Below are 24090 nucleotides of genomic sequence, written 5' to 3' on the forward strand. Positions count from 1 at the left end.
GACCCAAAATTCCTCCGATTTTATTACTTACACTAATATAATTCTTATTTGTCTATACGTCTTCCACCTAAGCTCTAACCAGAACCCTTGCCCTACGTTACCACCCACACCATTAAGGCATTTTCCCCATACCAATCTGAAACTTTCGTTTTCCCTTGGCCAATTGTCACAAACTGTAGCCAGATTCTAAAATAACACTTTTTCAGAAGAGGGATCAACATGGCAGAGTAGGAGGACACGGAGCTCACTGTCCCAGAAAAACACATCAAAAATACATCTACACGTGGAGCAATTCTCATTGAAAACTGGAGACTGGCGAACAGACTCTTGTACAGCCAAGGCTGTACGGAAGACCCACACAGAATCAGGTAGGAAGGGAAGAGAAGTGGTCAGGTCAGGACCTGCACATCTAGGAGGGGACACAGAAGAGGGAGAGGATTACATGGGTTCAGAGATCCTCCCTGGGGATTGAGCCGTGCGAGCCACATATCGGGCACCACAGCTTGGGGGGGTAAGTCCCCTTGGCTGGTTTGAAAACCAGTGGGACTGACAGTGGAGCTGTAAGAAACCTAGACTATGCTCATGAAGAATGTGTGCACACACTTGCTCACTCCTGAAACAAGGCAGAGGAAGCAAAATGAGATTGTCTGGGACTCTGACAAGTTCCCTACAACTGCCCCAGCACGCGCCCCAGCCTGAGCCCCAGCCCGAGCCAAGCGTCCGCTCCAGGTCCTCTTGTTCCACGGCACAGCTCCACACTAGCGCAAGGGCTGATGGAACCGGGGAAGTGCACAGTTGTGCAGGATGGAGCCGACTCGGACCCAACATGGCATCATAACAGGGTGAGGGTGGCCATTGCTGGCGCCCATGGAAGCAGCAGATCTAGAACTCTGACTCGGTCCAGGACTGCCACAGCCCATTCCCTGACCCATGCTGAACGTCCACACCAGCCTCTCTTGCTCAAGCACTGCTCCCCTCTGGGGCGAGGGTGCAGGCGCTGGGAGGGGGCAAAGCACACAATTAGAGGGATTGGAACCAGCTCAGATCCAACCCTTACAGCTTTTGCTCCAGCAACTAAGGACCTGACCCCCACTCCCAAAAAAGTCCTGTTGGCCACTGAGCAGTAGAGAAGCCCCAGCTCACACCTGGCTCTGGCACTAGCCCCTCTATCTCCAGCCCCACCTCCTACCAAGGTGATAGCTGCCAGCACACCCTGGGGGAAGATATGACTCATGCTCATGTCAGATACAGCTCTCCCTGCAAAGCCACTGGGCACACACAGACTGTATAGGGATGTTTCCACACAAGCACACCCCTTCAAGACCAGAATAGGTAACTGTTTCACACAATATCATAGAGACAAGAAAGTTAAGCAAAATGAAAAGACAGAGGAATTTATTTCAAATGAAAGAACAAGAGAAAACCCCTGAAAAAGCAATTAATGAAACAGAAATAATTTACCAGATAAAAGAGTTCAAAGCATTTGTAATAAGAATGCTAACTGAATTCAGGAAAAGAATCAATGAACATAATGAGAATTTTAACAAGGAACTAGAAAATATAAAAGGAACCAGTCATAACTGAATACAATAACTGAAATAACTGCGCGTCCGGAGCCTGTGCTCCGCAACGGGAGAGGCCACAACAGTGAGAGGTCCGCGTACCGCAAAAAAAAAAAAAAAGAAAAGTGTAACAGAACAACTTAAATATTCAATAATAAAATATTAGTTAAAGTCTGGAGGAGATAATAGAATACTATGGCTTTTTACCAACAGGATCAGAAGTATTTCAATATTTTAACAATTGGCATCACCTTAATAGGGTATGTTAGCTGCATATAAGCCCTGAATTTTCCCTAAGGAAAAGCACAAGTACAACAGGATATACATGAAAAGACTTGTTATGCAATTCTGATTCATCACAAAACAGAAAATGGATGAAAAAAAATGTGGTCAATTCATACAATGGAATACTCTACGGTAATGAAAATAAAGTACAGCTACAGGCAAGGTGGATGAATCTCACAAACATAGGGTTGAGAGGAAAAAAAGACATGAAAGAACACATACACTATGACTCCATTTGTATAAAGCTTTTAATCAGTAAAACTAAACTATATTGTGTAGAGAAGCATAAATCATAAAAGAAATGCAAGGAAATTATTATTAGGATTGTGAAAGAGATGGATGGATATAGGAGGGATTCTGGGTCAGTGGAAATGTCCTTCACTTTATAATTATTTGTTAACTTATCTGATAGGTTTAATGACCTTTACTCTGTTATCTTATATTTTGCAATAAAAAAAGAAAAAAACAAGTAAACAGAAATCCCCAAATAGTTGGAAGCAATGAGGGTTTGCAGCTGAAATATGACACCACAAGTGATGATGTGGAGAGAGATGGGCAAAGTTGCAGATTACAGCAACAAAAAAGGAGAGAAAATAATTGGAGAATAGAAGAGCAGAAATGGTATTTATTCAAAGACAATTCTACACAGGACACAGAGCACCCTGGATAGAAGAAGAAGAACTTCTTAAATCAGAAAGAAACTTCCAAGGCAAGTTTCCCAAAGAAAATGGGCACCAAGGGCAAAGTAAGCAAATATACTGTTTCTTTGTTCAATTCTTGTTTTGTGTGTGTGTGTCTTTATACAGTTGCTAAAAGAAGCGTCCTTGGGAATTACTCTCAGAAAGCAGCAGTTTAAAGTTGATCAAAAGCTAAGTCCTCATCAACAGATGTACGGATAAAGAAGATGTGGTATATATATACTCATATAGGTACTTTCCTGGTGGTGCAGTGGTTGAGAATCCACCTGCCAATGCAGGGGACATGGGTTCGAGCCCTGGTCCGGGAAGATCCCACATGCCTCGGAGCAACTAAGCCCGTGAGCCACAACTACTGAGCCTGTGCGCTAGAGCCCGTGAGCCACAACTACTGAAGCCCACGTACCTAGAGGCCGTGCTCCACAACAAGAGAAGCCACCACAATGAGAAGCCCCCACACCACAACAAAGAGTAGCTCCCGCTTGCCGCAACTAGAGAAAGCCTGCACACAGCAACGAAGACCCAATGCAGCCAAAAATAAATAAATTAATTAAAAATATATATATATACACACATGTACATACACACTCACAATGAAATATTACTCAGTCATAAAAAAGAATGAAATCTTGCCATTTGTGACAACATCGGTAGGCCTAGAGGGTATTAAGCTAAGTGAAGTAAGTCATACAGAGAAAGACAAATATTGTATGATTTCACTTATATGTGGACCCTAAAAAGCAAAAACAGATGAACAAACATAACAAAACAGAAACAAAATCATAGATACAGAGAACAGGTGATTGCCCAGGGTGTGGGGGTGGGGAGTTGGGAAGATGAGAGAAATAAGTGAGGGAAATTAAGGGATACAAACTACTAGGGCTTATAGCTCTAGCAAATTCTCAGGTGATGTCAATAACTGCTGGTGGCAGGGAGGTCCACATTTTGAGCAGCGAAGATGTAAAACACATCTGCTCTAGCAATAAGAATTCAGGTAATGCAGAGCTGATAACAAATGGTTCGATCAACAAACACATACTGGTCATCTACCATGCCCAAATCCTATAAATTTATCCTCTTTATTCTGGAGAGAAAAAAATCAAGGCTTTATAATAGGGTGAACTTTAATACACCTGTTCTTTTTGAAAATTAAAAGTGCAATGACTACAATGTAGAATTTGACTTCTTATTTTCAATTAAGGCCCCTTGTCTTTAGAATAATATAATTATATATAACATCCAGCCACAAACTCCAAAACTCTCTTTCATAAAATAATAGTATCAACATGTTCGTTCATTTTTTTTCCATGATATTCTTTCTTTCTCTCTCCTTCTCTCTTCCTCCCTCCTATCCTTTCCCCCTCTCCCTCTTTCTCAGGTTATTAAATGCAAAGCAGCTATCGCCTGGAAAGCAAACAAGCCCCTCAGTGTTGAAGAGGTTGAGGGAGCTCCCCTCAAGGCCCATGAAGTTCGAATTCAGGTGTGTGTGAACTTTCCCAGGGCGGGACAGGCAAGACACCAAATGCAGACTTGGCTTCGGTCAGGTCAAGCCTATGTAGTATAACTGGGAGTCCCAGGAGTTTTCACTATGGGGGAATTACATATTTAGGTTCACATTAAAAACAGGTATTATCCCCAGGAGGGGTAAATTGTAAGAATCAGACAAAGGAATTCATTTTAGATTAGAATTAGGTAGGTTTTCTTTTTGTTTTCCAGTTGCCAGTTATTGAAAAGTGTTATTAAAAGAAAGATTGAGAGTTTGGTTCAAAACAAGGAAAGATCTGATGCTAAGGGTCCTGGGTGCCCAGAGGAGGGGACAGAAGTGAGACAGCAGGGAGAAGACATGGCACTGAGCAGAGAGGGATCACAGGCGACAAGTTGAGTCAATTTCTCCATTTTCTCCGCAGCTGACCTGGCCTATATTTTTCCTCAGGATCACCAACCACAGTAAGAGTTTATGCATGAGAATGAATGAGTTATCCTCATGAACAGAATCCTGAAAAATAATACTGGGACACTTCGTAATTAATTAAGACAATCCCTTATTTGATATCTCTCTTTTAACTATAGAAGTTTTATTACCTCTATTGTATTTCATGTCGTTTCAACAAAATTTGAACAAGCCCTAGAAACCTGTGTTCCCCCTCCACTCCCTCTAACAGAGTTTAACTTTTCTGTTACCTTTGATTTCTCCTCTCCTAGAGACAGTGACTGCCAATTCTCTCTTTGTGTGATTTTTTCAGTGACAGTGAAAGGAAGAAAATAAAGGTGCATTAAGAGGAAAGACTATATCGCAACATATTTTTAATTGTTTTTTTTACCAAAATGCAATTCTTTTATTGAGCTCAATGAGTGTCGTTAAGTTTCAAGGTGTCATTGGGCCTAAAATTATCCTAACAACCCCAATGATATAATTACAGAAACAGGACTCAAGTCTGCGGTTGCTTTGTAGATAATCGCCACCACCTTGTGCCATACTGATGCCCATGTCATCCATCCTCAATTTGAGGGGCTTTTTTCCCAGTGATCCTTGGCCATGAGGCTGCAGGAATCGTGGAAAGTGTTGGGCCAAGAGTGACAACTTCACACCAGGTATTTAAATTTCTGATTCCAATTAAATGGAAATGTCAGGATATTTCAGGGATAATTCCTGATACAGTCCTGGCTTTGCATGCTATAATTGATCTCTGTTTACATAAGGGGACCATCTTTTCCAAAGCAAAACTGAAGCACACAGTCTATCAGAGTCTAGCAATGAGACACAATATTTCCAATCAGAGCTGCCTAGGGACTTCCCTGGCAGTCCAGTGGTTAAGACTCCACACTTCTACTGCAGGGGGTGCAAGTTCGATCCCTGGTCTGGGAAATGAAAAAAAAAAAGAACTGTCTAATAAAATCTGCGAAATACAGTCACTTTATTTACATATAGCACTGCGAAACTGTCCTATGATACAAAGCTACAAGGTGAGCTTACACTGAGCTTCCAAGGAGGAACAGATGACAATTTAAAACAACCTCCTCTAAATAAAACAGAAAACTATTTTAATATTATAAAGAATTTAAAGAATGATGACTTATAGGTAGCTTAAGCGAGAAATATTATGCATATGTCAATGTTAGCTTAAATGTCTTCTTGGAAGTTTGTAAGATAAACATGTGTATGAAGCATGCCAATAGTCGAATTATTTACTTTACATTTTGTAACAGATCCATCAAATACTGCAATATGAGCTATGCAATTGTCACTTATCAGACAGGATGAACCGTATCATTCTTTCTTCCTTTAATGAGGATGCTCCAAACTGAGAAGTATATTAGTATCTTTCCATTCAAAACAAGATTATAGAAACAAATTGCTCTCCAAAATTTGGCATCCACAAACAAGTCTGGCCAATGTAGTCCCAGCTCTACCACTTACTGGCTGTGTGACCTGAACCAGTTAAGTCACTTTTCTGTGACTCAGCTCAGATTTCCATTTTCTAAGGGGGACAATAACAGTACCCATCTCAAAGGGTTGTCCTGAGAATTAAATGAGATAATACATGCAAGCCGTTAGAATGGTGACTGACACATACTAAATGTTGAACAAATGTTAATCATCATTATTGGACCTTGGTCATCAGAGGATAGAAATCATTATTGAAATTGAATAAAAAGTAGAAAATGTAGAATTTGAGAGTGAACTAAATGAAACATGAAGATGATATATAGTTTACTCTCCATATCTAGCCTATTGCCCACCTCTCCTATTATATAAGGATGTTCTGTTCCATGCAGGATGTTTAGAAATGTAATAAATAAAGTCATTATGTAATAAATAATAGTCATAATGCAGAGTGTTGCAATGACAGCAGAGTCTCACGAAGGACTCTGCACCTGATGGTATAATACAGATGTGTTGCTTGACTGCCCAGCAGAGAGAAAACGAAAAAGAAAAAAGACAGTATATATAATACTTGGGAGAATCAGCAATCTTGCAGGTTAATAAAATACTGTAGCCACCTATACTTCCTACTGAACATAAAATGTATACCATAAAGAATGGTGTTTTCCACCAATTCACCTGGTAGAAACTATAAGTAACATCTTAGGCATCATCTAACACATGGCCTTCTTTTCTAGGTGACAAAGTAATTCCACTCAACACACCTCAATGTGGAAAATGCAAGTTCTGTCTGAGTTCACACACAAATTTTTGTGGAAAAATCAAGTAAGCTCTATAAACTATTAGTAAGAGTATAAATTGTTACAAATATTTTGGGCAGTACATTGGCATACCTAAATGGAGTTGAAGAGGTGGATACTTTGTACCCACCAATTCTAGATGTGTACAAGAAACTTGTAAAATCACCCAAACAGACATGCACCATAATGATCATTGCAACACTGTAATAACAAGCAATTGAAAATCGGGTAAATGTCCTTCAGTAAGAAATAGATTAACAAATTGCTATGTAGTAACACAATGGAATTACTATATAACAATGAGAATGGCTAAACTTGCTCTAAATGTATCAACATAGAATAATCTCACACATATAATGTTAAGGGAAAGAAGCAAGTTTCTCACAGATAAATTTAGTCATATACAATAACAATACCATATATTGTTTATGGTTCATGTGTATGTAGTAAAGGAAATGATAAATGCCACATTCAGAATAATAGCTACTTCTACAGAGGATGAGAGAGGAATGCAATGAGTCACAGTAATTTATTCCAAGACCACATAGATGTAAGTCCTGGAGCTAGATTTTGAACCTAGGCAGTCTGGCTCCAGAGTCAAAATTTTTAATTGCCTTATTCTCTACTGAGACTATAGAAAGATCTGTTTATGCTTAATTCTAATTGAAACTAGTTATTTTAGAAGCTAAAATTTTACTACTCTTACATAGATTACTGTGCCTCAATTTCCTCATCTATAAAATGGGGACAATAATAATGCCTACTTCACAGGGTTTTGCAGATATTCAAAGAATGAACACACCCTTTTGCAAACCCTTAATAATAGATTTTGACAATGACCATTAATTCTCTCTAACGTCACAAAAATAGAGATAAGGTATTATATGCCTCCAGATGAAAATACACAACACTATTTTAGCAATATTCCTACAAAAACATAAAACCTGAATCAGATCAAGCATTTAGATCAAAAATACTAGTTTAGAGGAAATACAGTGATGGAGAAACATGTTAAACCAGGTTACAAGAGTGTAATCAGAAAAATCTAGAGTGAAGAAAATTCTGTAGGCCAAATGACTGTTTCTTCAACAAATAAATGGCAGGGAAAAAACAAGGGGTGGGGTGAGAACCTATAAATTAAAAGAGACTTAAGAGACATATCAACCAAATGCAATGTGTGGAACTAAAAGAATCTTTATCTTTTAGAGACACATACTGAAATATTTACAGATGAAACAGCGATGTCTAGGATTTACTTCAAAATAGTCCAAAGTGGGGAGGATAGGTGCTGGTGCTGGGGAAGCAGGTAGGTAATAGATGAAACTAGATCAGTCATGAATTGATAATTGCCAAAGCTTGGAGATGGTTACATGAGGATTCATTTTGCTATTCTTTCTACTTTTATATGTGCTTGAGTTTTCCATAATACAATTTTTTAAAGAAATAGATGTAAAGCCCTTAAAAGAGTTTCTGGCACATAAGAAGTATACAGTCAAAAGTGTATTATTATTATCATTATTACCTTTAGACCACTTCTGACTATATATTTAGGTGAAAATTCTCAAGCCATTTTTTTTCAATTTTTCCATCTAATAAAATTATCATAACAAATACATAACGCCTAATTTTTTTCTTCAGGAAAGTAATCAGTGGTCCATCTACTTTCTCTTTTTTTGTATCTTTTTCCCCTAGGCATTTCAAAACTCCTATGGGTGATCAAAAGTTAATGGAAGACAAAACTAGCAGGTTTACCTGCAGAGGAAGACCAATTTACCATTTCATGGGAACCAGTACCTTCAGTCAGTACACTGTAGTGTCAGATGTTAACCTTGCCAAAGTTGATGATGATACCAGTTTAGAGAGTTTGTCTGCTTGGATGTGCATTTTCAACTGGCTATGGTGCTGTAGTCAACATTGCCAAGGTAAAATACTTAATCACCAGGTTGTGTAAAATAGACATTACTAGGAGGCAGCATGATAAAGCAACCAGATTTATCTTCAAAACCTGGCTCTGCCGTTTATTACCTCTGTGATTTTAGGCAAGTTATTTAACCTCTCTATTCCTATCTCTCTACCATAATATCTACTACAAATAGTTGTGGGGATAATTAAATCATATTACATATGTAAGACATCTGGCCCAGAGGCTAGCATATAGCTGGCACCCAGTTCATGTTCATTTCTTTTCCTTTACTCGTATGTTAGATTATAGACTGTCCCTGATTTAAATACAGCCTGATAAATATGTCCCCTAAATGCGAATGCTCGTCCTGGGACAGCAGACCCAGTCAAGAGACAACAGAAACCTCCACCCATCTCCATAGAGCTACCCTACTTTCTCCCTGACACAGCAGATTCCTCTCTCTCAAACTGTAGTAATTCATCTCTGCTTCTCACCCTGTGCCTTTGTGGCTTCAGGGGAAGGTCTCAGATGGCAGCCCTGATGATGGTAAGATGCGTCCCTGGAATTTCATGTTAGAATTTAGCTTTTACAAAGCTCTTCAACTGAGAGATTAGAGAGATGTCAATATCACTTGGACGCTTCAAACAACCTCCTTATTTGAACCTCCTTGACATCAATCTTTTCCCCTTGACTCTAAACTGCAAAATGCAACCAGAGTGATCTTCCTAAACAAAAAATCTAAAGTTTTTATTCCCCTTTAATTATTCCCCTTTTCCTTCAATATGCTATAGTCATTCTTTCTCCTTCTTCCTTTTGTGGCTCACTGTTCCCCTGGGCCTGACCCTCAGTCTCTGGGCTCTGGACTGCGCCTCTGGACTTTTCACACCTGGCTCCCACCAACACTGCCTGGAAAGCTCCCCCACTTCTTCTGGCTGACTCCATTTATTTATCCCTTCCTGTTGGAAGCCTATTCCACCCTCCCAGGCATGCATGAGGCATCCCTCCCTCCCACTTTCCCCTAAAGTTTCTGTATTTAACCCTGTCTTCCTTCTTATCACACTATGAAGAAATTTCCCATTTATTTCTCCTTCCTATTAGATGATTTGCTCTGTAAGGGCAAGAATTCTCTCTTGTTCATTGTGATAGCTCCAGAGCCTAGCCCTGTGCCTGGCACATAATATGAGCTTGATAATTTGTCAGCAAATGAATGAATAAAGCCAGGTTCATGTGAAACACCTAAAACGCCTTGGTGAGGCTTGGTCCTCAGCCTTGCAATCCAAATATTCTTTTTTATCAGATTGCTTAGAGTTGTTCAGTGCCAAGGAAACAAAGTCAAACTAACCAAAATAAGAGGCTGATCTAGTAGCCAGAATATCGAGATATGACTTTTCGTTGAGAATTACATCAGCCATAGGAATGCTACTCTTGGCTCTTAGTGTATTATCTCCCTCTAAAAGTTCATTCATTCATTTATTCATTAACAAAAATGTAAAACTATATGGGAGGTCAAACTACAATCGGAAGGCTCCTGGAGGAAGGGTGTTGCTAGTTGGGTGGAGTTCAGAGCTGATGTGACCCTCCAGTCAAGGCTAGTTTCCTCTAGATAACACTGGAGACACAGGGAAAAATTACTGCTCTTTGCCACCACACCCCACCCCGCCCTTTTCTGGACTCCATGCTGACTGTCACCTTCTACTGTTCTAGTCTTTCTTCAGGGATATTAACACTAGAGATTCAGCCACAGTTTTCTTTTAAATCTAGTCAGAACTTACCTAAACTCCCAGAATCTGCTCTTCCTGCTACTGAGGAATAGCTAAACCACCTCACGCTCAAAGAAGAGAAATAAATCTAATAGGAACAAGTTAAGAGAAGTGAAGTGTCAGTAATTCTAGTCAAAAGGCAAGAGCTTTAATAATGTTTAATTTACTTCTGGGAAGACAAGTGATGCATAAACTCTGATTAATTATTGAGGACCACTCCCCCAGCATCACCAGAACTCCGGGTTCTTTTTAACCTATTTGTATCCTTTACTGCCAAATTAATCACATTTCATAGAGATCTTTGGAAGCATAAAAATGTCCTGTAACAGTGTTGTCTGCAGATAGATAATCATTAACTATTTATAGCCCTATTTTTAAGTGGGGGGTACTTTATAATAACCTCCACTCAGAAGTGCAATTAAATGCACTTTTACACACAGATGTCCAGTTGTATAACATAACTGGTGCAGTGTATTCAATTTATACACGGTTGTGAGCTATGTACAACTACTGTGTACAACATTGCTTCAATGAGAAAAATGCATGTTACTTTCAATGAGACTTACGGCAAACTTTATAATACAGTCTCCATAGAAATATATTTGGAAATATATTAAATATGCCACAGTATCATAGTCAATAGAACATAGTATATATAGAACATTATTCTGAATATTTGCAAAATAGATATTCTATTTTCCCTGAGTAGCAAAAGTCAGCATATGCATGCCCAATATCACACATAAGTTAAAGTAAAATACATGCATTCTCTCTGTTCCTTAATAGTTTTGTTTCCAGTTTAGAATATATCAGTACTTCCCTTGGACACAGTTTCTCTTTCCCTTTTGTTTATGCTTTAATTCTAACAGTTTCTCATCACCATTAGAAAATATTGAGCATCTCTCTGTATAGTAATTTTTTGCCACTATACCACTCTACAAAATAACATATTCCAGCTACAGCAGCTTTCCTTATCATCTTATATATTATGTTTCTTTTTAATTCAATGTAACAAACATTTATCAAAGACAAAAGATAAGAACACTCCTTGATAGCAATGTGAGAGATTATATGCCTTCAAAGATTTTGCAGTCTTTTAAAGAAACACGTGTATGCAAACAAAATCAATCAAGAATAATTATAAATTATATGATATAAAAAAAGCAAAGAGGTGGGCACTAATTTCTAATTGAAGAATCAAGAAACATTTCATGGGGAGAGTGTGATTTAAGTTGGGTCTAGAGGTATTGGTTATATTTTAATTGAAGGAAATATATTTATTTTATATCTAGTAGTGTATGTATGTTAATCCCAAACTCCTAATTTATCCCTCCCCCCCTCCCCTTTGGTAACCATAAGTTTGTTTTTGAAGTCTGTGAGTCTATTTCTATTTTGTAAATAAGTTCATTTTTATCATTTTTTTTTTAGATTCCACATATAAGTGATATCATATGATATTTGTCTTTGACTTACTTCACTTAGTATGATCACCTTTAGGTCTATCCATGTTGCTGCAAATGGCATTATTTCATTCTTTTTTATTGCTGAATAATTATTCCATTGTATATATGTACCACATCTTCTTTTTTTTTTTTTTAATTTATTATTTATTTATTTATGGTTGCATTGGGTCTCCGTTGCTGCACAAAGGCTTTCTCTAGTTGCTGCCAGCGGGGGCTACTCTTCGTTGTGGAGCGCCGGCTTCTCACTGCGGTGTCTTCTCTTGTTCTGGAGCACGGGCTCTAGGCACGGGCTTCAGTAGTTGTGGCTCACAGGCTCTAGAGCACGGGCTCAGTAGTTGTGGCACACGGGCGTAGTCGCTCCGCGGCATGTGGGATCCTCCCAGACCAGGGCTCGAACCCGTGTCCTCTGCATTGGCAGGTGGATTCTTAACCACTGCGCCACCAGGGAAGCCCTACCACATCTTCTTTATCCATTCATTTGTCAATGGACATTTAGGTTGCTTCCATGTCTTGGGTATTGTAAATAGTGCTGCAATGAACACTGGGGCTTGTGATCTTTTTTTTTTTTAACATCTTTATTGGAGTATAATTGCTTTACAATGTTGTGTTAGTTTCTCCTGTATTGCAAAGTGAATCAGCTATATGTATACATATATCCCCATATCCCCTCCCTCTTGCATCTCCCTCCCACCTTCCCTATCCCACCTCTCTAGGTGGTCACAAAGCACGGAGCTGATCTCCCTGTGCCATGCGGCTGCTTCCCACTAGCTATCTGTTTTACATTATTCGGTAGTGTATATATGTCAGTGCTACTCTCTCACTTTGATCTATTTTAAAAAGAAACCAATAAACCCATTAAAATGTGTGGGCTTCAGTTTTTGTTCTCATAACACCAAAGGGAAAAGGAAGACAAGAGAATGATTTTCACTTGGGTTTGTTCGTTATGAGCTGAATATCTAATGGCCTTCAAGTGTTTCTGCAGATTTAGCCAGTGATTCATCCATTTTCATGTTGGCAAATTGCCCCCATTTAGCTATATCATTCAGTTTTATGACAGGCAGTCTTTATTTATATGGTCCTGCCCCCACCTCACTCGGTCCCTATTTTACAAAGTGGGACCAGGGACTCCTGGTGGTCCAGTGGTTAAGACTCTGTGCTTCCCATGCAGGGGAGGGGGCACGCATTCTATCCCTGATCAGGGAACGAAGATCCCGCATGCAGCACAGAGTGGTTAAGAAAAAACAAAAGTGGGACCAGCTGCTTGAGAAGTTAGTGTATAATTTTCTTGCCTGCAGGTCACACCTGGTTCTACATGTGCCACCTTTGGCCTAGGAGGTGTCGGTCTTTCAGCTGTCATCGGTTATAAAGCAGCAGAAGCTTCCAGAAGCATAGTTATTGACATCAAAAGTGAGAAGTTTACAAAGGCCAGAGCCCTTGGAGCCACCAACTGCCTCAATCCTAGAGACCTAGATAAACCCATTCAGGAGGTCATTGTTGAAATGACCAATGGAGGTGTGGATTTTGCCTTTGAGTGTGTAGGTGGAGCTAAAATCATGGTGTGTATATTTTTTATAGTAGGATATAATAAATATTGCTTATTAACATTTATAATATGTGCATCTTAATATACTTATTAAATTTTAATATTTATATACATGTATAAGTTATGTTTAAGAATAGTTATTAATACTATATTAGATATCATTATGTTACATACATATAATTAATTTTTACTTATTAATAAATATTAATAATTACTATTTAATATTAATGTGTTATTAATATTTGTTTATTCTTTCACATGAAAGTCAGCAAAAAATTAAGAGAAAACTTAGAAATAAAAACTTTCAAAGGATTGTGCCTATGAGAAGTGAGGAAAAAAAATAGAAAAGGCAGATTTAGAGGAGGGAATAGACAGGGTGAATGGAGTCACCCCTAACAGCCAGAGGTATCCACTCTCACCTTAAAGTAGAGCAAGGAGATGTTAGCAACCTACAAACAAGCCAGTTCTGTCCATCAGATCTCAATAGTCAGGCTGCAGAATTAGGTCCAAATTACATATGTGAAATTTTCAATTAAAAAAGTCAACAAGCTGCAAAATTAAAAACTCAATCTTTTTTTCCTAAACACTACAATTTTGTATCATTCAGATTTCTTCCCTCTCAGGACAGGAAAGGAGGGCCCTTCTGAGTGCAGGGCCCTGGGCAACTGCACTGGTTGCAGGCCCACATAGCCAGTCCTGTCTGTTCTGCTCCAGAAAATGGGGTAAAGAGCCAACTGCACAGGCAACATAGGGAGAAGTTAGCCTCCAGAGCACGCAGCCTTAGTCTCCAGCAAATATTCACCTAATGCATCTTTGCTCAAAGCCACTAGGTAGAGTTTTGTTTTGTTTTTTTTAACAAGATGACCAAAGAATTCATCAACTAACTTTTCTGCCAATGGAGGCTTCTTAGTTCATTAGTGAGAGCTGTGAAGTAGTTATGACACTATTCCCTTTTATTTACCCCTTCACTCAGCCTGGCTCCTAAAACTCTCCTCTAGAGAGGGTACACAGAATGAAATTCTGTACTTCAACCTCCCAGGAGCAGGCTTTGGCAATTTTCCACTCGGTTCTTACCTGACACAACATGATATGACAAAAGAGAATGGAGACTGGGAAGGCTGCCCTTCCTGGGTCTTTCCTCTTAGAATGGCTTCATTATAATAGTGCAACTGCTTAAAAGAGGATCTGGCAGGTAATAAGCACTCGATAAATGGTAGCTGTTACTGACATTCGTGCAGTGAGGACCCCTTGTACTGCACCGCTTCCCTGCATCCAAAGCTTCAGGCCTTGCTTTTTCAATTGTCCTTGGCACCTGTGGCCTTCAATGTGCCACATCCCTCCCTCCACTTCCCACAGCTCATATGTTTCACAAACACTGAAATTCAGCCCACTTATTTTTCTAGTATAGAGATTCTCAAAACTGGCTATACTTCAGAAGTACCTGGGGAGTTGCTGTTTTCCAGTATCAGTGAATTGACCCATACCCAGGATATTCTCATGCATTGGTTCTCAAGCTGAGAACCACTGATCCAAAACTTGGCAGGTTCTATTATTAACTTATTTATTACACCAAGAAACGTATTTTAAATTATGGAATAGAATTACACTAGAGAACCCAGATAAAAAGAGATGGGTTTAATCACAAAAAGATGGGCTAACTACCCTTCCACCAAAAGCTTCCGTAACTAGGGAAAGCTTAATGTCTACGTTGTGGAGGAGATTCCAGTAATGGGAATGAACTTAATTTCAATGACCACTAATGCTCTAAAGCAGTCTAAAGAACCCAACAGAACAATTAGAAATTTACAGTAATGGACAATTTTATAAGATTTTGAGAATTAAAAATTCTCATCAAAAGTTATCAGAGGCTACCAAATAAAACCCTGTATTTGCATATAATCCCCATTTAACTAAGTTATAATTATGGAGGTTAATTCCCTGCTTGGAGCAAAGCTCAGAAATGTAGAGAAGGGTAATAGGAAAAACATTAAATTAAAAAAAACCAAACAAACCAGGAGTAATGTAGGCAGCTACCTTAAGGTTGCAAGCAGTGCCTGTGCTCTTTACCTCTCTCTGTGGATCTCTCTGTACAATATACATTAAACAAAAATATTTCTGCCATATAAGAAGTATAGAAAGTAGAAGAGTTGCTATTTAGAAATGTTAGAAATTCTCAAAACTATAAATACATATTCAAATAAAGATTTCAAAACACATTCTAAAAGTTCTAGGTCATTGCATTGCCCATCCCTAGTAAGACAGAGAGAAGAGGGAAAGAATTTACTGTACTTCAGGTTGCTTCTTTCATATAATGATCAGTGATGAACAGGAATGGTATTCCTATTGGGACTTCTGTAGAAGTAAAAGTTGCCTCAACAGGTGAGAACAAAGTTAACCACTGGCTATGGCAAACAATATGGGATAAGTTTATATTTTCCTTGTATGATATTAGTCTCAAAAGATTTTAAATGTTCAACTATAACATAGGGCTTCTATGTGGAATGGCCATCCACAGTTTATATCTTTCTTAAACTTATTTACATTTTCAATCTTGGCATTTTTATATTAACTCCAAACCTGCAGTAGGTTAAGACAATATTTTCTCTTTCTCTCATGCAAAGATCAATGCAAATCCCCTGGGCCCCTGTCTTCCATGTAGTGATTCAGCAATCAAGGAAGTTCAAATTTGTGGCTTTACAATCTCAACATGAGGTCCTCTTGGTTGTCAGAGTAGAAGGGACAGCTGGCAGGATGTACACTGGCTTTTCTATTTTGGCTAGGAAATGGCACACATCACTCCTGCCCATAGCCCAGAACTAGTCATATGACTCTACTTAACTGCAAGAGAGCTAAAAAATATAGGGAAGCAGATGAAATGTTTGATGAGCAGCAGCCACTGTTATTTTCTGTTTAACCGTTTTGCCTTCTGTTTTAAATAGCATTTCTTTTAAATTATCCTACATTGAGATCTGCTAAGTTTACAGTATATGCCTCATTTTTAGACTCTAGTGAATACTTATTCACCCTCTGTTCGTGACTTAATTTTGATCCTTTGTCCATGGAATTGCAAATATCTTCATACATACCATTGTACCTGGTCAAAAACTTGTTGACTAGAGTTTATAATATCTTCTATAGATCTTTCTTTACCTTCATGTATGTATATTTTTCTTGATATACAATGAGATGCATTCTGGGTTCAGCATAAGTGTGGTATTAAACAGAGTAAAATATGTTTGGTTTCTTTTCAATATCTTTTTTGATGACATTCAAAATTTTATTGGATATTCTATCTGAAACAGAACACTGGTGCCTCAAGTCTCAATCTACAATATTACAACCTCATTAGCCATTATCTTTTATGCAGAGTTGTGTAAAATTTCCCTAAACTATTGTACAAACCCACATTGGAATTCATGTTCTACTTTTCTACTTACTCAGCTAATCTTTTTGTTTGACCTTCCAGAGAGCAGCCCTTGACAGCATAACAGTAGGTTGGGGAGTATGTACATCATTGGAGTAAACGTTGGTGACAACGGATTGAGTGTTTCTGCAGTGGAGCTAATAATGGGCCGTACTCTAAATGGAACAAGCTTTGGTGGTCAGTTTTTTTTTTTCTTTTAATTTTCTTCATAGTAGTACTCAAATTATCATAATTAGGATTATTGAAAGGAAAGGAAAATAATTTATTTTTTAAATATTGAGTGCCTAGAACATATCTGAAGACTACCTGAAAGCTATTTATTCTATTAGTTACTTGAAAGTAAACAGAGTTTCTTTATAGAAGGATAACTATAATTTGCAAATTGAAATTCAGTTTGCATTAAAATGGACCAACATAGGGGAACAAAAGGTAGACAGTGATCAAATTGAGATACCTCCTTATCTAGAAATAGAAAATAATCTTGAATTTTTCTTTTGAAGAAAAAAAATTTAATAGATAGAAGTACAAAAAATTAAAGATGGCAGGGGGATAAGCTATTTGAAGCAACCCAAATCTGATCTGATAATTTCATTCATTCGACAAACACTGGTTAAACTACCTTTTCATGTCAAGCACCATGTCTCTATTTGGTATTTTGGCCAATTACAGATTGGAAAGGTATCGATTCTGTCCCAAAGCTGGCTGCTGACTACAAGAATAAGAAATTCGATCTGGATGCACTGGTGTCCCATACCCTTGCTTTTGACAAAGTTAATGAGGCATTTGACGTAATGTACCAAAGAAAAAGGTAAATTACCAAAGAGATGAGTGAGCAGTTTGAAAAACCTTTATGATGATTCTATTTTCATTTGATGTTGAAAACTAACCAGTGTGTCTTTTCTGACACTTTCCACATCATCAGAAGTACTCAATGTCCTTAAAAGATTAAATAGTGGCCATTTGCAAAAAAGAAAACTTCCTACTCTATTTCCATAATGTACATGGACATACACTGTTCCAACATAGAGTGGTGATATAAACTGACACATATTTTCCCCTTCACAAATTGTTAACTCAGTTGGTGCTGCTCCATAGCAAGAGAGGTTTCTAGAGTATAATGTCAGGTTCAATATAGTACAATATGGCCCTGAGTCTGGAATCACTGTGGTCTGCAACTGACAAAGAATGCTCACTCCAGGCCCTTCATTATCAGACTCAGGTGAAAACCATGAAGATGTGAGTAGTGAGTGGCAGGTAACAGATACTTAAAGGGTTCCCCAACTGCCTCATTCTCTTGCTTTGTCATGGTTGTCTTACAAGTGATTCAAGTCTACAATTTTAGCTACATTGTGCTCTCTTGGCATAGACCCTGAGAAATGATTTATAAAAATGTCCCAATCAGGGGATCCCTGGTAATTGGGGAGTGGGTAAGACTAGGATCAATGATTTTGGTTAAAATAATCAACCACAGTGTTGATCAATAGAAGCAAAGGCCAAAACACCAGGAACAGTGTTACACAGAAGAGATGCAAAAAGGCAACAAAAAGAAGTGAAAGGGGGAAAGTACATAGTTAAATGACAGGACTTTGAAGCAGAGAACAAATGTTGCAAAAGAAGAAAATAGGTCCATGGTGTGAGGACCAAGGATACTTCCTGGGTAAGAAATCTGAGAAAATATCTCTACTCACATGAACTCCCTAATTTGCAAAAGTGTTAACTGCAATGTAAAAAAAAGACGTTCAATAAAAAGAAAAGAACACTTAAGAAAATGGTAATAGGAACATACATATTGATAATTACCTTAAGTGTAAATGGATTAAATGCTCCCACCAAAAGACATAAAATGGCTGAATGGATACGAAAACAAGACCCATAAATATGCTGTCTACAAGAGACCCACTTCAGACCTAGGGACACATACAGACTGAAAGTGAGGGGATGGAAAAAGATATTCCATGCAAATGGGAATCAAAAGAAAGGTGGAGTAGCAATTCTCATATCAGACAAAATAGACTTTAAAATAATGACTATTACAAGAGACAAAGAAGGACACTACATAATGATCAAGGGATCAATCCAAGAAAAAGATATAACAATTGTAAATATTTATGTACCTAACATATGAGCACCTCAATATATAAGGCAAATTCTAACAGCCATTAAAGGGGAAATTGACAGTAACACAATCATAGTAGGAAACTTTAACACCCCACTTTCACCAATGGACAAATCATGAAAATGAAAATAAATAAGGAAACACAAGCTTTAAATGATACATTAAACAAGATGAACTTAATTGATATTTATAGGACATTCTATCCAAAAAAAAAACAGAATACACTTTCTCCTCAAGGGCTCAGGGAACAGTCTCCAGGATAGATCATATCTTGGGTCACACAGCAAGCCTTGGTAAATTTAAGAAAATTGAAATCGTATCAAGTATCTTTTCAGACCACAACGCTATGAGACTAGATATCAATTACAAGAAAAAAATCTGTAAAAAATACAAACACATGGAGGCTAAACAATACACTACTTAATAACCAAGAGATCACTGAAGAAATCAAACAGAATATCAAAAAATACCGAGAAACAAATGACAATGAAAACACAACGACCCAAAACCTATGGGATGCAACAAAAGCAGTTCTAACAGGCAAGTTTATAGCAATACAATCCTACCTCAAGAAACAAGAAACATCTCAAATAAACAACCTAACCTTACACCTAAAGCAATCAGAGAAAGAAGAACAAAAAAACCCCAAGTTGGCAGAAGGAAAGAAATCATAAAGATCAGATCAGAAGTAAATGAAAAAGAAATGCAGGAAACGATTGCAAAGGTCAATAAAAGTAAAAGCTGGTTCTTTGAGAAGATAAACAAAATTGATAAACCATTAGCCACACTCATCAAGAAAAAAAGGAAAAGACTCAAAACAATAGAATTAGAAATGAAAAAGGAGAAGTAACAAGTGACACTGCAGAAATACAAAGGATCGTGAGAGATTACTACAAGCAACTATATGCCAATAAAATGGACAACCTGGAAGAAATGGACAAATTTTTAGAAAAGCACAACCTTCCGAGACTGAACCAGGAAGAAATAGAAAATATGAACAGACCAATCACAAGCACTGAAATTGAGACTGTAATTAAAAATCTTCCAACAAACAAAAGCCCAGGAAGAGATGGCTTCACAGGCGAATTCCAACAAACATTTAGAGAAGAGCTAACACCTATCCTTCTCAAACTCTTCCAAAATACAGCAGAGAGAGAAACACTCCCAAACTCATTCTACGAGCCCACCATCACTCTGATACCAAAACCAGACAAAGATGTCACAAAAGAAGAAAACTACAGACCAGTATCACTGATGAACACAGAGGCAAAAATCCTCAACAAAATACTAGCAAACAGAATCCAGCAGCACATTAAGAGGATCATGCACCATGATCAAGTGGGGTTTATCCCAGGAATGCAAGGATTCTTCAATATATGCAAATCAATCAATGTTATACACCATATTAACAAATGGAAGGAAAAAAACCATATGATCGCCTCAATGGATTCAGAAAAAGGTTTTGACAAAATTCAACACCCATTTATGATAAAAACCCTCCAGAAAGTAGGCATAGAGAGAACTTACCTCAACATAATAAAGGCCATATATGACAAACCCACAGCCAATATCATTCTCAATGGTGAAAAACTGAAACCATTTCCACTAAGATCAGGAACAAGACAAGGTTGTCTACTCTCACCACTATTACTGAACATAGTTTTGGAAGTTTTAGCCACAGCAATCAGAGAAGAAAAAGAAATAAAAGGAATCCAAATCGGAAAAGAAGAAGTAAAGCTGTCACTGTTTGAAGATAACATGATACTATACATAGAGAATCCTGAAGATGCTACCAGAAAACTACTAGAGCTAATCAATGAATTTGGTAAAGGAGCAGGATACAACATTAACGCACAGAAATCTGTTGCATTCCTATACACTATTGATGAAATATCTGAAAGAGAAATTAAGGAAACACTCCCATGCACCACTGCAACAAAAGAATAAAATACCTAGGAATAAACCTACCTAACAAGACAAAAGACCTGTATGCAGAAAACTATAAGACACTGATGAAAGAAATTAAAGATGATACAAACAGATGGAGAGATAATACCATGTTCTTGGATTGGAAGAATCAACCTTGTGAAAATGACTATACTACCCAAAGCAATCTATAGATTCAATGCAATCCCTATCAAACTACCAATGGCATTTTTCACAGAACTAGAACAAAAAATTTCAAAGTTTGTACGGAAACACAAAAGACCAGGAATAGAAAAAGCAATCTTTAGAAAGAAAAATGGAGCTGGAGAAAGCAGGCTCCCTGACTTCAGACTATACTACAAAGCTATAGTAATCAAGACAGTACGGTACTGACACAAAAACAGAAATATAGATCAATGGAACAGGATAGAAAGCCCAGAGATAAACCCACGCACATATGGTCACCTAATTTATGACAAGGTAGGCAAGAACATATAATGGAGAAAAGATAGCCTCTTCCATAAGTGGTGCTGGGACAACTGGACAGCTACACGTAAAAGAATGAAATTAGAACACTCCCTAACACCATACACAAATATAAACTCAAAATGGATTAAAGACCTAAATGTAAGGCCAGACACTATAAAACTCTTAGAGGAAAACATAGGCAGAACACTCTATGACATAAATCACAGCAAGGTCCTTTTTGACCCACCTCCTAGAGTAATGGAAATAAACCCAAAAATAAACAAATGGGACCTAATGAAACTTAAAAGCTTTTTCACAGCAAAGGAAACCATAAACAAGACCAAAAGACAACTCTCAGAATGGGAGAAAATATTTGCAAATGAAGCAACTGACAAAGGATTAATCTCCAAAATTTACAAGCAGCTCATGCAGCTCAATATCAAAAAAAAACCAAACAACCCAATCCAAAAATTTAGTCCCAGAAGACCTAAATAGACATTTCTCCAAAGAAGATATACAGATTGCCAACAAACACATGAAAGAATGCTCAACATCACTAATCATTAGAGAAATGCAAATCAAAACTACAATGAGGTATCACCTCACACCAGTCAGAATGGCCATCAAAAAATCTACAGACGGGCTTCCCTGGTGGCGCAGTGGTTGAGAGTCCACCTGCTGATGCAGGGGACACAGGTTCGTGCCCCGGTCCGGGAAGTTCCCACATGCCGCGGAATGGCTGGGCCCGTGAGCTATGGCCGCTGAGCCTGCGTGTCCGGAGCCTGTGCTCTGCAATGGGAGAGGCCACAATACTGAGAGGCCCGCATACCACCAAAAAAAAAAAAAAAAAATATATATATATATATATATATATATATACAAACAATAAATGCTGGAGAGAATGTGGAGAAAAGGGAACCCTCCTGCACTGTTTGTGGGAATGTAAATTGATACAGCCACTATGGAGAACAGTATAGACGTTCCTTAAAAAACTAAAAATAGAACTACCATATGACCCAGCAATTCCACTACATATATATATATATATATATATATATATTCCACTACATATATACAATGGAGTACTACTTAGCCATAAAAAAGAATGAAATAATGCCATTTGCAGCAACATGGATGGACTTAGAGATTATCATATTAAGTGAAGTAAGTCAGAAAGAGAAAGACAAATACCATATGATATCACTTATGTGTGGAATCTAAAATATGACACAAATGAACTTATTTATGAAACAGAAACACAGACATAGAAAACAAACTTATGGTTACCAAAGGAGAAAGGGTGTGGGGAAGAGATAAAGTAGCAGTTTGAAATAGCAGATACAAACTACTATATGTAAAATAATCAACAAGGACCTACTGTATAGCACAGGGAACTATATTCAATATCCTGTAATAAACCATAATGGAAAAGAATACAAAAAAAGAATATGTATATATATGTATAACTGAATCACTTTGCTGTATACCAGAAGCTAACACAACATTGTAAATCAACTATACTTCAATTTTTATTTTTATTTATTTATTTATTTAGGCCATGCCACGCAGCTTGCAGGATCTTAGTTCCCCAACCAGGGATGGAACCCTTGTCCCCTGAAGTGGAAGCACAGAGTCTTAACCACTGGACCGCCAGGGAATTCCCTATACTTCAATTTTTTTAAAAGAAAAAAAGTGGGGAGCGGAGAAAAGACCCTTTCCTTCCTGCCTTTGGATACTGTCATGTAAGGACATGACAGTCTGGAGCTGCAGCAGCCATCTTGCAACCATGATGGGAAAGACGAGACTGGCAGAGAAGTTGAACTAGAGCCTTGACATCATTGAGCAGCAGAATTTACCATTCTCTTTCATTAAAATGTCCAGCACTTTCAGAAGCAACCATCTACCCGCCACAGGCTTTGAATGACTCATGTACTTTAACACTCTTCTATAGCAAAAATCTTGTGGTCCCTAAGGCTTTGCCTTTAATACTTTCTTACTTATTTCCAGTAAATCAGAGTTGGTTTTCTATTAACTGTTCCACCCCTGCATACCTAGAGATAATCTACTCCTTAAAATCAACTGGATTTTCACTGCTTTCCACCTCAACAGGTCAGATAATTAATCCCAGACTGACCCATTTCCCTGATGGTCTGTTTTCTTGCAAAATTCCTGATACTGCTTTTGACTGACTTCATTGCAAGTCACAGGAATCAATTCTGGCTAATTTATAATGATAAGGAATTTATTATTGGGCAAGTCCTAGAACTATCAAGAGGACTAGAAAACACTTTCAGAGATTTATAGCTTGAAATTATGTCCAAACCCAGGCAGCAGAACTGATCTGATCACCATTTTTCTTGACCTCAGGTTCAAGATGCCGCAGACTGAACCATCAATTCCACCCCTGGACAGAGGACACCGCCACTGGCTTGACTGCCATTACTGCTACAGGAAATTAAGTCCACAGTAGAGAAGGAGTGAGGGACTTATTTCTTCTCCCTTCTGTGTTCCATCTCCTCCCACTTTTTGCTAGCTACTGCTTCAAGCCCCCTCAATTGTCCAGCCTGGAAAAGAGGAGAAATTTAGAGGAAAAGACTACATTTTATACAACCAATACTGTTGCAATCTGATATTGGTGTCCTTTGGGTGCAGCATCTTTTAGATACTGAATTCCTTCTTGAGTGGGGAATTTCTGTGGGTTTCACAAAGAATCCTCTGACCCAGTAGGGATCTCCTACCTGCAACTCCTATATAGGGATG

The 24090-nt window shown here is 38.0% G+C and overlaps 1 protein-coding gene across 1 annotated transcript; it reads left to right on the top strand.

The window, feature by feature from the left end:
• Nucleotides 1-846: 846 nt before the first annotated feature.
• LOC309961161 (all-trans-retinol dehydrogenase [NAD(+)] ADH4-like) lies at nt 847-23800 on the top strand (the record flags this gene model as incomplete). Its single annotated transcript, XM_082838174.1, is given in 13 exon segments — nt 847-2592; nt 3921-4022; nt 4995-5052; nt 5055-5117; nt 5120-5134; nt 6665-6752; nt 8420-8584; nt 8586-8649; nt 13149-13409; nt 16863-16905; nt 16908-16997; nt 17490-17628; nt 23698-23800. Coding segments are annotated over 13 exon segments (1209 nt in total). The 5' UTR covers nt 847-2574.
• Between the last annotated feature and the right edge of the window lie 290 nt (nt 23801-24090).

The sequence above is a fragment of the Leucopleurus acutus genome (assembly GCF_964270905.1).
Source record: "Leucopleurus acutus genome assembly, chromosome: 4".
NCBI lineage: Eukaryota > Metazoa > Chordata > Mammalia > Artiodactyla > Delphinidae > Leucopleurus > Leucopleurus acutus.